The 15487-nt window shown below is 39.1% G+C and overlaps 1 protein-coding gene across 1 annotated transcript; it reads left to right on the forward strand.

The window, feature by feature from the left end:
- Positions 1-5498: 5498 nt before the first annotated feature.
- On the forward strand, positions 5499-6830 carry LOC108253150. The gene has a single exon (XM_017446584.1). It carries the CDS (start codon positions 5499-5501, stop codon positions 6828-6830), a length of 1332 nt encoding a protein of 443 aa, XP_017302073.1.
- The last annotated feature ends 8657 nt before the right edge of the window (positions 6831-15487 follow it).

Here is a 15487-nt window from a genome sequence, read left to right on the forward strand (position 1 = left end):
TTTTAGTAAAAAGAAAGGGGGAAAAAAAAACAATTTTCTTAACATAGAAAAAAAAATTAAATAAATTTTACTTTAGTAGTTGAAAGTTATCAATTTAGTCAAAATTTGCAATTGTGCATGTATTTCATTGTATGTTGATTCTAATGTTCACAGCAAGATTAAAGAGATCTCATCTCGGGACTACCGCGCTTTTATCCATGATGTTCAAAATGAACTTTCCTCTAATCCTAAGAAGTTATGGAACTTTATATCAAATAGGAAGAGTAGTCCTGGGAATCCTTCTATCATGTTTCTTGACAACTTGAAATCTGATAATATCAAGACGATAGCTAATCTATTCGCAAGGAATTTTTCCCAGAGCTATTCTTCCATTATTTGTCCTAAAAAAGATCTAGAATATAATACTCATATTAATATTAGTAATATCCAAATAAATGAAACCGATATACTCCAACTTCTTAATAAACTACCCAAAAGCGCGTGTAGGGGCCCGGATGAGATTTCTCCATTAGTCTTTACCTCCTGCGCTCGAGCACTCGCTGCTCCTCTGGCCCTCATTTTCCAGCGCTCCATGGATGCTGGCGTTTTTCCTGACCGCTGGAAAACTTCTTACATCTCCCCCATCTTTAAGTCAGGCGATAAATGCAACATTAAAAATTATCGACCGGTTAGCATATCCTCAATCATTCCTAAATTATTTGAAAACTTGGTATCTCGTCAGATTTATCCCATTCTCTCAAGCATTATTGTCCACAACCAACATGGCTTCATGAAACATAAGTCTACAACCACTAACCTTATTTCATTTACTGAATATGTTTCATGTGCCATCGAGGAAGGATACCAAGTAGATTGTGTGTACACTGATTTTTCAAAATGTTTCGATAAAATTAACCACAATCTCTTGGTATCGAAGCTGAAGGGAATGGGAGTGCACGGTAACTTATTAAACTGGATCGAGAGTTTCCACGTCAACCGGAGGCAAATAGTAAAACTGAATGCCGGTGAATGTACGTCTGACAGCGCCCCAGTCACTAGTTCGACTCCGGGCAATGAAAACTTCCAAAACTCTAATACCGTTTACTCTGAAGAGATCGACGTGACTTCGGGCTGCATTCAAGGCGGGCATTTATCCGGTATTCTGTTTCTATGTTTCATCAATGATATTACAACTATTTTATCGCCTGACACTGAGGGGTGGCTATTTGCCGATGACTTTAAAATAGCGGTGAGGGTTAGGGGACCAGCGGATGTCTTACGCCTGCAGGAGGTCCTTCATTCTCTGCATCGCTGGTGTACTGATAACCTCATGGTACTGAATGCCGAAAAATGTAAGGTGATGAGCTTTTATACTAAGAAAAAACCTACATTAGCTCAATACTCTATTAATAACGTGTTTCTAGAGAGAGTTGATCATATCAAAGATTTAGGAGTAACAATGGAGCGTAATCTTAAATTTAACATCCACTACAATAACATCTCAAGTAAGGCGTACAAAATGCTGGGGTTCATCTACAGACATACTCAGGATTTTACCAATACTAATGTATTGAAAACATTGTACTATTCTTATGTTAGGTCCCATCTTGAGTATTGTTCTGTAGTATGGTCACCCCAGTATCAAACTTACATCTCAACTCTAGAATCAGTACAGAGAAAATTTCTACGCCTACTTGCCTACAAAGATAAGAAGTATATTCAAGATCATGACTATCAACCCATTATGGCATCACACAACATCGTGAGTCTTGAACATAGAAGAAAAATACATGATCTTACTTTCTTACATAAACTTATTCATAACAAAATCAACTCTCCTGAGCTCCTTGCGAAACTAAATCTGCGAGTCAACTCTAGTGGTACACGCTCTCACCTTACATTCAAACTTTATAAAAATCGTACAAATGTAGGTGAATTTGCTCCCATGCAAAGGCTTCAGTCCATAGGAAATAGTGCCAGTGATGCGGGGTTTGATTTATTCGACTCGCAATTGAGTCACATTAAAAATGTGATCTTAGATAGGTAATTTAGATAGGCAAAACATTTCGCGTTTTATAAAAATGGATACGATATCCGTGTTAAAAAAAAAATATTGTCTGTCCTTACGCTGAGTGCACCCAGGAATAAACAGCTGTAAGTTCTCACCTAGAGTCCTAGATGGTCACTGCTGGCTATTTATATTTAAAGGTGTTAAGCTTAGTAGTTAGCGGATTGTTTTCGGGGCGAACTTTATCCTAAACAAATAAGGTTCGTTCTTGGAACGGCTGCCTCTCCTATCCTGTCTTTCTCCTCTCTGCGCTTTCAGGACAATAAGACCTCAGCTACAGTTTCCTATATCAAACTTCTCCAAAAAAGAAGAAAGTAAAAATGAAAAAAAAAAGTAAGGGAGGGTTGTGGAACATTTTGCAAGCCAAGTCAAAAAGCGAGATGTAAAATACGGGATTATCCATCTCCTAATTGTTTTTATCTTACCCTAATTACCTCCCTACCTTCCTCCCCATGTACCTACCTACCTTTGTACCTCCCTAGTACCTATACCTTCCTGTATATCTATATACCTATTTACCTCCCTGCCAAACAGTACCTACCTATCTCACTCATTGTTTAAATTCCTAATTTGTAAAAAAAAAAAAAAAAAAAAAATCCTTTTTTTAAGGAAATTTTTCCAAAATTTACCCAATTTTTTTCCAAAAGCCCCCAAAAAATGCAAATATCCCGGAAAACCCCGCGAAGCCCCTGAGAGCGCGCAGCGCGACCGTAAACAGGGGAGCGCGAAGCGCGACCCCATGTTCAACTCCGCGAAGCCCCGGGAGCGCGCAGCGCGACCGTATACGCAACCCCGCGTAGCGAACACGCGAAGCCCCCGGGACTGCCGAATCGGTTCGTGTAAAGATACACAGGCGTGCTTACTGGAACTTGGCCTGGCGCAGTGCCGTGCGCTTTAACTGACGTTGTACAATATTGTATTCATTGAAATGTTGTATTTTTAATGCAGTATTATGTACAATAAAAATAAATTAAATTGAATTCATCTCACCCAAAAATTAAATTTAGAACCAATCCATTTTCACCCCCAGAGAACATCAGGATTGGAGATATAAATTTATACGGTCAAACTTTCTTGACTTGGCGGGGCGGAGCGCTACCGCGCTCCTTAAGTTTGGGTCTGAATTTCAATATGAATCATTAGTGGGACCAAATCACGGATCAAAAGTAATTTCCCATTTTTGGTGCTTCCTCTATTGACGGAAGAAAATATAAAAATGAAAAATTGAATAGACCATAACTCCGGCCCTTGTTATCGGATCGAGCTCAAACTTATATCAAAGTATGTACAACGTTTTTTTAAGGCCTTTGATTTTATGTATCACAATTGAGGGGTTCCTATTTAAGATTTTGAAGATGACTCCCCTGGGGCCGACCCAGGGTTTTGAATAGACCATAACTCCGGCCCTTGTTATCGGATCGAGCTCAAACTTATATCAAAGTATGTACAACGTTTTTTAAGGCCTTTGATTTTATGTATCACAATTGAGGGGTTCCTATTTAAGATTTTGAAGATGACTCCCCTGGGGCCGACCCAGGGTTCGGCCGAAATTTGGCGACTACTTCAAAAAATGGCATTTTAAAATATGAAACATAACCCTAAAATTCAGCTTTTCATCTTTAGCCGTTCAAAAAATATTCAGGGGTTTCAAGATGCTCTGTATGTCTGGCCGGGGGACTTTAAACAGCGAGTAGGCTAGCTTAGTCTAAACATGGGGAAAAGTCAAAGAAGAAAAAGAAGAAGGCGAAGAACAATGCATATGACCCATAGACTTTCACTATTCCTTTTTCCTCACAATATCGCAAAGTAATGATTATTCCCTATATTTTGGCATAAAGGCCCGTTCCCAATTGTAGTGTGTTTCATATGATTTTTTTTTTTCTTTTTTTCGAATATCCTATCGTACCTAAAGGTAATGAGTGTTCCCACTACACACGACACTATTTTTTTCCCCGAACGAGACAAAATGTCCTAGTAAACAATGTACCTAATTTAAATGAGTGTTCCCACTTACGCACGACACGATTTCTTTCCAAACGACGTGGGAACGGGCCTTTAGGCGAGAAAAAAGAAAAACAAACAAGGAATATAATAAATGTTCCTTGGTAGTATGTTGAACCCAGAGATGCCTGGAAGTGGTGACACACACGCCAGATTTGCTTACAGAATGACACATTTTAGTTTCTTTCGTTTGCTTTTGTCTTTCCCTCGGACATTGTTGCTTTTGTTGTCATCCATCTTTCTGGATCTGATCTCTCGCATCAAATCAAAGAACACCTGAACAGTCCAAAACAAAATATGAGTTTTTTCCCCGTTTCTTTCTTTCTTCTATTTAGGCAGGCCTTAAACTATTAGTACTAATATCTCCCTCTATACAGGGTGTGCCAGAAAAACACTGACAACGGCTCAGGGTAGTTAGATCTCATCATTTCCAATAAGGTTCTGGGGGTCATTTTTCCAACTTCGGCTTCATTTCCGAAAAAAAGTTAAAAAAAAAAAAAACTTTTCAAAAAATCTGAGACCTTGTGTTAGTTTGTTTTAGTTAAAACCACGAACCAGAGCAAAATATTTTGATCCGAAAACACCTGAGACACGATTTCCAAAGTTCAGTTTTGTTATGTTATTTTAAGCTCGAAAAAGATTTACATTGTTATGCCCGATTTTTAAGTTATGAAACACGCATTTGTCCGAGATAATTTTAGCGCAGAGGTCTCCATCTTTCAGAAAACTTGCGCTTTATTCAAGGATCAGAATAAGACCTTGTTTGCTTTTTAGTCCGTCCTTCCTTTATTATTACAATAGTAATAAAAAGGTATAAAGGACGGACTATTGTATTCGCTTCGGTGTCTGTCAGTCAGTCGGTCGGTCGGTCGCTCTGTCCCCATAGAAGGACTTATCCAAATATATATTAAATTAAAGGTCTTTTTACCAGGATCACGAAAATGGTGGTGCAAATTTTTTCCAGAAAACCATAAAGCCAAAAAAACCAGTTTTTGCGGGATTTTTTTCACATTTTCTCACACAAATGAGCTCTGATCTCGAAATTTGTCGCGAAGACCTATGAACTCAAAGTGAGAAAGTTTTAAATAACACTTCAGTCGATCATTTAAGACCGGTTTTAGCGTCACCTATGTTAAGCTACGCCGAGCAAGGCCAATAAATGGATGGGTGACTTCAACACTATATTGGTAGTTATTAAGAAACATTAAAAGGAATAAAGGGAGAACGGGCTCTAGTCTTGATTTTAAATCATTACATGAAAGTAAAATCAAAAATCAAATCAATAATAATAAATAAACTGAATATTAAACAAATTAGGTAGGTACATACGTATTCTTTAACCACGATCGAATAAACTACGGGCTAAAAAATTCCCTGGTGGAAATATTTCACAAGTGTTCATGTCCACCTCAAAATCCACTTCAACGATATATTTCGAAATCCATCGAAAATGCCAGTATTCCTCAATCAAGGTATCACTTATCTGAAACCGAAGAACAATGACTTGTCACAGAACTACCGTCCCATCACGTGTCTCAATACTATGTTCAAACTCATGACCAACATAGTTCTTCTCCAAGTTAACAAATTCATCACAGAGAACAACATCATGTGTGAAAACCAGAAGGGATGCAGAGAAAAATCAAAAGGCTGCAAGGAACAACTTGTTATTGATCATGTCTTGTGTGCACAAGCTAAAAAACGGAAGAAGAACATCTCAGTGGCGTGGATCGATTATGCCAAAGCGTACGATTCCGTTCCTCACAGTTGGCTCTTAGAAATCCTCAACATCTACAAGATTGATCCTGTTCTGATAAACTTCCTGAAACACAGTATGCAAGCATGGTGTACCAAACTATCCCTCTCATTACCTATGTCTAGCGGTGATAACACTACTACCAGGTCCACCATTATGTTTGAATCTGAATTCATTCCCATCAAGAGAGGTATATTTCAAGGTGATGGATGGAGTCCGATGTGGTTTTGTCTTTCTTTGAATCCCCTGAGCAACATCTTGAACAACACCAACAAAGGGTACAAACTACAAACTTCATCCATGTTCAACATATCCCATCTCTTATATGTTGATGACTTGAAGATTTATGCCAGGAACAATGACGAACTGCAATCCCTTCTTGAAACCACCGCCATCTTCTCGTCTGACATCAATATGCAATTTGGAATTGAAAAGTGTGCCACTCTTGAAGTCAAAAGAGGAAATATAGTGCATCAAGAAAACATTGAACTCTCTCTTACACCTTTCAAATTTCCATCACTTGAATCCTTCTACAAATATTTGGGAATGTCACAAGATCTTGTACTAAACAAATCAGAAGCAAAAGAAAAGGTGAAGAATGCATATGCCTCAAGAATGAAAAAGATCCTCACAACCGAATTGAATGGACAAAACAAGATCAAAGCCATAAACAGTTGGTGTGTTCCTATTCTATCCTATTCATTTGGCATCATCCCTTGGGCGAAAACAGATCTACAAGCTTTAGATAGACAGACGCGAGTTCTGATGACTCAGCATCGCATTCATCATCCAAGAAGTTGTATGGAACGTCTATACCTACCTCGTGCCATGGGAGGTAGAGGTCTCATAAACCTTGAGAAGTTTGCCCAGAAAGAGAAATTCAACCTGAAGAAGTACTTCCTCAACAAGAAGACTACATCTCCCCTTCACCAAGCTATAGTTGATGCTGATGATAATCTATCTGCATTAGACCTGAATAGTAACAATATGCCAGAACAAATCAAAAATGTAGATCTGATCAATTGATGGGAAGAAAAACCACTACACAGCCGGTTCAAAACTCACCTGAACAACAATCACCACTCTTCCAATGCTTGGCTGAAGAAAAGTTCATTGTTTGGTGAAACAGAAGGATTTGTTCTTGCTATCCAAGATGAGGTGATTGAAACAAGGAACTACATGAAACACATCGAGAAGAAGAATGTAGACGACCGATGCAGATTATGTCAGCGTGTATCCGAAACTATTCAGCACATCACATCCAGTTGCTCCATCCTCGCAAATACTGACTATCTGCAACGACACAATTCTTCTGCTAAAATCGTACACCAATTTCTTGCGTTGAAGTTTGACCTCACCACTGACAAAACAGAATATTACAAATATCAGCCTCAACCAGTGCTTGAAAATGAAAATATGAAGATATATTGGGATTCGACAGTAATCACAGATCGAAGGATTGAAGCCAACAGGCCTGATATTGTACTGGTAGACAAAAATGAAAAAACAGTCAAACTCATCGACATTGCTCATCCTGCAGACCACAACATCCTTCACTCTACAGCAACAAAGATCCACAAATACCAAGATCTTGCCATTGAAATTCGCAACATGTGGGATATGACAAGTGTTGAAGTAATTCCTGTTGTGATGTCAACCAATGGTCTCATCCATCCAAGCTTCTACACCCACACAAAAAAGATTGACCTGCCACAATATCTCGTCCACAAAATTCAGAAATCTGTCTTACTTGAGAACTGTCGCCTGCTAAGAAGATTCCTCTCACATTAACTTCACATCAAAGCAACAACATCATGAACAACAATTATGTTTGCTATTAATAGCCCATAATTGGAAACTTACTATGTACCATATTATATGAGAAATAAAGTTCCATAATAATAAACTGAATATTAAACAAGTTAGGTAGGTTTTTTTTTTTTTTTAATTTTTATTTTTAAAAAAGAGAAGTATAAATGAGATAACAAGTATAAATAATAGATTAAACTAAAATAAAATAAATGATAGATGGAAAAAACAAAGCAAAATAAACTGACATGTCTGAGGCCCCCACAGGGGACACCACCCCTGCAGGTTTGCGGGTTTCCGCATTCCCCAGAGGGAGGGGACCCCTGGGGGGGCCCCAGCCATGTGATAACCCACTATGGGGCTCCAACAATGTGACTTGCAACTTTAGACCAAATCAAGTCACTAAATAACGGGGATTCTGGCCAGTATGGCACTAATGGGATTGATTCCCAAGACCCCTCTTTATGGTTATTATTTTTCGAACATAGTTTTCAACTAAGTCCCATTTGGATTCTGATTCTAGCATGTGTTGTACAGCATTGGTTGTTCTAAAGGCGCTTCCTAGTGCTTCCTCGAGAGTTCTTCTTTCCGTGGTGAAGTTTCTACATTCGAAGAAAGTGTGCTCTGGTGTATCAGCCGTTTGGCAGCTGGCACATCCGTCATCCGCAATGATTTTGAATCTTTTTAAGTAAGATCCAAACTTTCCGTGGCCACTCAGGAACTGTGTGATTTCGAAGGTCAGCTGGCCGTGTTTTCTTCCAATCCATGGTTTGATTTCAGGGATTAGCGTTCGAGTCCATACGCCCTTGGTAGTTTCTGTCCACCTTGTTTGCCAGGTAGCGAGGCACTCCTCACGTTTTTCTTCCGTGTTGTTCGAACGGGTTTCCACTAAAAGGTCAATGGGCATCATTGAGGAGATGACTCCCAGGGCCTCGTAGGAGATCGTCCTGTAGCCTCGGCACACCCGAAGGCAGGCAGTCCTGCAGGATTTTTTCAAGGTGTTGTTGTGAATTTTGTATTTCAAAGCATCTTGCCAAATTGATGAAGCGTAGAGTACAATTGAAAGTACGACAGATCTGAGTAGTTTTCTTCGGTTTTCCGCCGGTCCTCTAGTGTTGGGCATAATCCTGGATAAGGTGTTTGCGACCCTTGCGCCTTTTTGGGCAACTGTTTTGATGTGCAGGCCCATTTTGCAGTTCCTCTCAATGATGACTCCGAGATATTTTAGGTGTTCTTTTGTTTGGATTTCTTCATTTTCGACTTTCACCGTCACCGATTTTATTTTTCGTCCGCCGTAGAGTAGGACCGCTTCTGTTTTTTGTGCCGCTATTGTGAGGTCACGCTCTTTAATGGCTTCAGTGATGCGACTAATAGCCATGTTTGTTATCCATTTCAGATCTTCTACGGTTTTTGCTTCAGTAATGATTGCGGTGTCATCTGCGTATCCGATGATCGTCACGCCATCTGGCAGGGATTCTCTTAAGACGATATCATACAGAACGTTCCATAGGGTCGGTCCAAGAACGCTCCCCTGCGGGACCCCGCGGGTGCATCTCAGTCTTTCCTCGTTCCTTCCAACAACTATAAACCTGTCCTCGAGATAACTTTCAATTATCCTTCTCAGGTATGGGGATATGCCTTTTTCTTCCAGTTGTTCTACGATCAGCCTCCAGGAGGCCATGTTGAAGGCATTTTGGATGTCGACCGTGGTTAGCATTTGCAGCTTTCTGTTTGATCGGTGCTTGCCGATATTCGAGTCCACTTTGCGTCTGATTACTCCAATGGCGTCAATGGTGGATCTGCCCTTGGTAAAGCCGTATTGGTTCTCGCTCAGAGGGCCCTTTTCCTCAAGTTCGTTGGTAAGCCGATACACTATTACCGATTCAAAGAGCTTTCCCAAACAGTTTAGTAGGCACAGTGGTCGGTATTTCTTTGGTGCATTTGGATCTAATGTCTTCTTTTCCATCAGTCAACAGAACACAATTGAAAGCTTCCGCAACAGTATGGTACATAGGTATTCTTTAACCACGATCGAATAAACTACGGGCTGAAAAATTCCCGGAGGGACGGACCCAGCTTGTTTCACTCATATTCTTCCCAGCGAAATAACCACTTAACTACCTAAAAAAACATACGCAAGGCTAGAAAACTACTGTCCGTGAGTGGGCACCTTTGCAATGTTTTTGTTTTGTTCTTTGGAGACGCTAGGGCTGTGAAAATGAAATTCAATTTTTCCGTTAGAAAAAGATTTATTTCAAACAATCAGACGAAAACTTTTTCCAAAGAAAATGTAAACAGCATCGCCGGAGACAAGAATAATAATTCATGCCTGGCTTCATAGCAATAATTAACGTTTAATGAAGTTATTCGTATCATTCAAAATACCCGAAGACACCCTTACAGTGTCTTCGAGTATTTCGGGCGAAGGTCAGGTAGTTAAGTGATTATTTCGCTGGGAAGGACGTGAGTGAAAAAGGAAAGTAAGGTCTCCTTTTGATCCTTGAATAAAGCGCAAGCTTTCCTGAAAGATGGAGACCTCTGCTCCAAAATTTCCTCGGACAAAAACCGCGTGTTTCAACGTAAATCTTTTTCGAGCTTGAAAAAAAACATATCAAAGGAGTATTCGGATCAAATTTTTGTGCTCTGGCTTATGGTTTTAACAAAATAGGTTTATCGATTAAAATGAAAAAGTTGTGACCTAAAACTGACACAAGGTCTGTAATTTTTTATTGAAAAGTGGTTTTTTAGACTTTTCTTGGAAACGAAGCCGAAGGTGGGAAAATGACCCACAGAACCTTGTTGGAAATGATGTGTAGGATAACGTTGTTATGGTTACTGAATGTTATTGACTGTGAAAACTCCCAAGTTCTAGGATTCAATATTTTTTCATTCTAGATTTAACTTTCGTGAAAATACTGTCTTCTCAATATGTTGTTACTTTTTATAAGTTGTCTCTTCTTTATTAACTAGATTTTACATGATGAGATCTACCTACCCTGAGCCGTTGTCAGTGTTTTTCTGGTGCACCCTGTATATCAATAGGTATGTATAAGTAACTTAGATAGGAGGGTATGGAAGGGTGTTATAAAGGAGGGTAACGCCGACCCCAAATAAGATTAAGAAAAGGTGCAGTAAAAGACGAAGAATATTTATGAAAGTACCTACATATCGTCATCCCAAATCTCTTTCTTTAGTCTAAATAAATAAATAAAAAACGGACTGACGAGGTTTGCTATTTGGGGTCACAATATGTAAGTAGACCTACTTAGCCTACCTAAGTAGGTCTACTATAAATATTCTTCTTCACGCATCTCATACACTTAGGGTCGAATGCACAGTCGTACCTTAATGATTGGGAATTCCTTTTAGTGCTTTCCTAAAATTCATATGCGTAGTGGATCCTAAACTCCTCCTGGTTACGCAAGCACGGTTGGTCCAGTGGTAACGCGCTTGCTTGCCATGCAGAAGGTCCCGGGTTCGAATCCCACCATCGACAAAAATTTGTACTCGTTTTTCGATTGCAAATATTTCAACGGGTTACTTTCTGGCGTTCTCGTGTTGACCCAGCACCTAAATGGGAAGTATAGTGTCTCTTCTCGCCCATCTGATGAGAGGCATACTACAAAATATTTATATTTTGACCAACTTCGTCAACGCTTGACAAACCATTCGGTTATTTATTATTTTTTTTAAAAAAAAGAGGTGGATATTTGGTTTTGGCTACAAATTTTACGAGTGGACTCAACTTTACACTCAACTTTTTTTTAAGAGGTTTGACAGAGGGAACTGTAACTGCAGCTATGGTCTTATCGTCCCGAAATCGAAGAGAGAAGAAAGACAGGATAGGAAAAAGCCAGCCGTTCCGAGAACGAACCTCATCCGTTCAGGATAAAAACAAACATTATCCGTTCAGGATAAAGTCCGCCCCGGGCGGGAATTGAACCCGCGGCCTAGCCCTTACAAGGCAGACGGGGAACCACTAATTTTAAAAAAAAAAAAAAAAAAAAAAAAAAAAAAGCGCAATGTGTATTTCCGACTTTCTTTTACGTTTTAATTTCAATACACTGACTGATGTGCAGAAAATTTGGAACAGATTGACTTTAAAATGGCTGTAACAGTGTTCAATGAAAATTGAAAACTGTCCTGTTTTTTTGCATTCCGGTGTATATTGTATCCATAGCAACTAAAAATCAATCGAAACTGGTCGATGGCAAATGAACGCGATAAGTACCTATCCAAACAAAAGAAAAGAAAATATATAGAAATTATTTTTTTCATTTCTGAGCTGTCAATGTGAATCTGACCAAGTAAACAATGTAATTTTAATATTTCTCGTATTTTTCCTCAATTAATTGATCATAAAATTAAGTTGTTAGTAGCAGAAAAACTTTGATAGGTGAAAACTGAAAAATCGAAAGTGGCCTATGACGAACAGACGCCATTAGTATTAAAACAGAAGAAAATAAACAACATAGGAAAATGGATACCTTAAGGAAATAGGAAGCCTTAAGGAAAAAGGAAAACTTTATCATTTAGGAACGACTGTGCATTCGGCCCTCAGACTCTTCGACTTCGGGATTTGAGCATTTTTCAAAATGCACAATCCGCGGTCTGGCTTTTCTTGATTTCACACCGCGGAGTGAGCAGTTTATTCGTTTTTCTCATGATGCTCAGTGGCCAATTTCAGCGATTCAGCTTTTCCATAAATCCAGTCCGCGGACTGAGTTATTTACAGTTGCTCAGTTGCCGAATTTTGGGGATTGAACAAATGAACAATTTGCATTTTACACACCGCGGAGAGAGCAGATTTTTCGCTCATTTAGCAAATTCGGGGATTGAGCCTAACATAGGTATGTACAAATAAATAAACACAAGTTGTTGTTAACTTATTTTGGTACACACACACACTTGTTAAAACAATCAAATCAAATCGTTAATTATTTATTTGTGGTAAAGCAGAGCCTTTTTACAACTTTTTGTGGATATCACAGCATTACTTTCCTTCCTTTGCAATGGGGCTCAACCAAATGACAATTTTTTTCGAGGTAGAGTCCTATTTCGATGTAAAAGTACCCAAAAAGTGCATTGGCGCACTCAAAAACATCCAAAACGGTCCCTAAATCCCCTAAAATGTCGCTCAAAGGTCGCAAAAAAAAATAACGTTGAACTGACGTCATCCGACCTCGCATGAACTGACGTCACATCACGAAAAAATGGCTGCCCACGAAAATTTTGTGCGTTTCAAAATTCAAAAATTTCAAACGAAGATTTCTCATCTTAGGAAGCCTCAAATGAAATTTTAAGCATTTCTATTGAGATCAACGTGTTTCGAACTTCCTTTATCAGCGAAGAAAAAAAAAGTGGTTGAGCCCCATTGATTTCCATTTTACAAGAATCTTTAAACGCTGGTAATGCCGCCACTGGTCGCTACTCGATTTTAAAGTAGCTACTTCACGAGGGTGAGTGCACCCCGAACTCCAAGCACAAAGCCGAAAAAACTTCGACCGCACCGGGAATCGAACCCGGGACCTCCGTGATACCCACTCGGCCACAGAGGTTGCTTCACTTAGTAAAACATTTAAAAGAATTTTAGAGTTGGAAATAAAAACTCTTTTTTACTTTCCTTATCCTATAGGAAGGAAAGTAATGTAATCGGGTCAAAATTTCGATGGTCAGTTTTTAATGCCAAAACACGTTTTGAGGTTCCTAGAGCCTAAATCCAAAGTTTCAGTCATTGGTCCGTGTGTCTGTGTGTCTGTCTGTCTGTAAACAAAATATCTCGAGAACGGTAAGAGCTAGACTTGAAATTTGGTATGTAGATGTCAAATGTGACAAGGATACGACACGAAACTTTTGGTAAAGATCGGTGCAACGGTTGGCGGCATATTACCGCTTTTTGGTGGTTTTCGGTGTAATTTAACAATATATTGGGAACGGTATGAGCTAGAGGCTGTGTTTATGAACAGGGCTGAGATGAGCTCGGACGAGGTGAGATAGGATATTGTTTCTACAGTTTTGCATTGGAGTGGTAACTTAAGCGAGGATAACGTGGGATTGTTGGGCTTTTTTTCTAACCCTCTGTCCCGGCGGCAATTTTTAAAATTTATTTTATATTTATTTTTGTTTGCTTTGTAATTCGCTTGTTTGTAATATCTGATTTAAATGAAAAGTATAATATAAACGTGCAAACTAGAGATAAAAAGTAAAAAATTAATTCAGATTGTACGCGTTGCGGAAAAAAAATTAAAATTTCAAATTTCCCGCCAACTTTACACGCTCATGAAGGCTCTGTGTTAAGTTACCACATCATTTTCCACTTGCCAAGAACATCTCAGAATGGCCTATCTCAGCCCTGTTCATAACCACGGCCAGAGACTTGAAATTTTGTATGTAGTTCACAAATGTAACAAGGATGCACCTCAAAACGTTTGGTCGAGATAGGTGCTGCGGTTGGCGGTGTTTTGACCGCTTTTTGGCGGTTTTCAGCTATACCGACTAAACGGTTAGAGATATTGTAAAAGTTTGGCTATAAGAACAAGAACATCCAAAATAAGCATCATTCAATAGGATGAGGAAAGTCGTGTGATGTTCACACCAGATTTTTTTTTTCTCAAGAACATCCAAAATAAGCATCATTCAATAGGATGAGGAAAGTCGTGTGATGTTCACACCAGATTTTTTTTTTCTCTCTCTCTCTCTCATGATGTTTTTAATCTTATTAGTTATTTCAAATGGCCATTTCGCCTATTACGGCACGATCAGTGTTATTCTTAAGGAGAATATCATAAAACAAAAAAGAAGAACCCATTGACGACGCCGTGACAGGCGAAATGGTCATTTCAATAAAAAAAAAAGATTTCTTACTTCTTTAAGCTTCTTCTTATCATTTAAAATATAAAAACTTCATTCTTACTTCTCTAAGCTTCTTCTTACTGACGTCATCACGAAAAAATGGCTGCCCGCGAAAATTATAGGGGCTCAACCAAATAGCAATTTTTTTCGAGATATAGTCCTATTCCGATGTAAAAGTACCCAAAAAGTGCATTGGCGCACTCAAAAACGTCCAAAACGGTCCCTAAATCTCCTAAAATGTCGCTCAAAGGTCGCAAAAAAAATAACGTTGAAGCAGCCATGGTTTACGACCTGGCATGAACTGACGTCATCACGAAAAAATGGCTGTCCGCGAAAATTATAGGGGCTCAACCAAATGACAATTTTTTTCGAGATAGAGTCCTATTCCGATGTAAAAGTACCCAAAAAGTGCATTGGCGCACTCAAAAACATCCAAAACGGTCCCTAAATCCCCTAAAATGTCGCTCAAAGGTCGCAAAAAAAAAAAAAAATAACGTTGAACTGACGTCATCCGACCTCGCATGAACTGACGTCACATCACGAAAAAATGGCTGCCCAGCGAAAATTTGTGCGTTTCAAAATTCAAAAATTTCAAACGAAGATTTCTCATCTTAGGAAGCCTCAAATGAAATTTTAAGCATTTCTATTGAGATCAACGTGTTTCGAACTTCCTTTATCAGCGAAGAAAAAAAAAGTGGTTGAGCCCCATTGATTTCCATTTTACAAGAATCTTTAAACGCTGGTAATGCCGCCACTGGTCGCTACTCGATTTTAAAGTAGCTACTTCACGAGGGTGAGTGCACCCCGAACTCCAAGCACAAAGCCGAAAAAACTTCGACCGCACCGGGAATCGAACCCGGGACCTCCGTGATACCCACTCGGCCACAGAGGTTGCTTCACTTAGTAAAACATTTAAAAGAATTTTAGAGTTGGAAATAAAAACTCTTTTTTACTTTCCTTATCCTATAGGAAGGAAAGTAATGTAATCGGGTCAAAATTTCGATGGTCAGTTTTTAATGCCA

Source organism: Diaphorina citri, unplaced genomic scaffold (assembly GCF_000475195.1).
Source record: "Diaphorina citri unplaced genomic scaffold, Diaci psyllid genome assembly version 1.1 scaffold1304, whole genome shotgun sequence".
Classification (NCBI taxonomy): Eukaryota; Metazoa; Arthropoda; class Insecta; order Hemiptera; family Psyllidae; genus Diaphorina; species Diaphorina citri.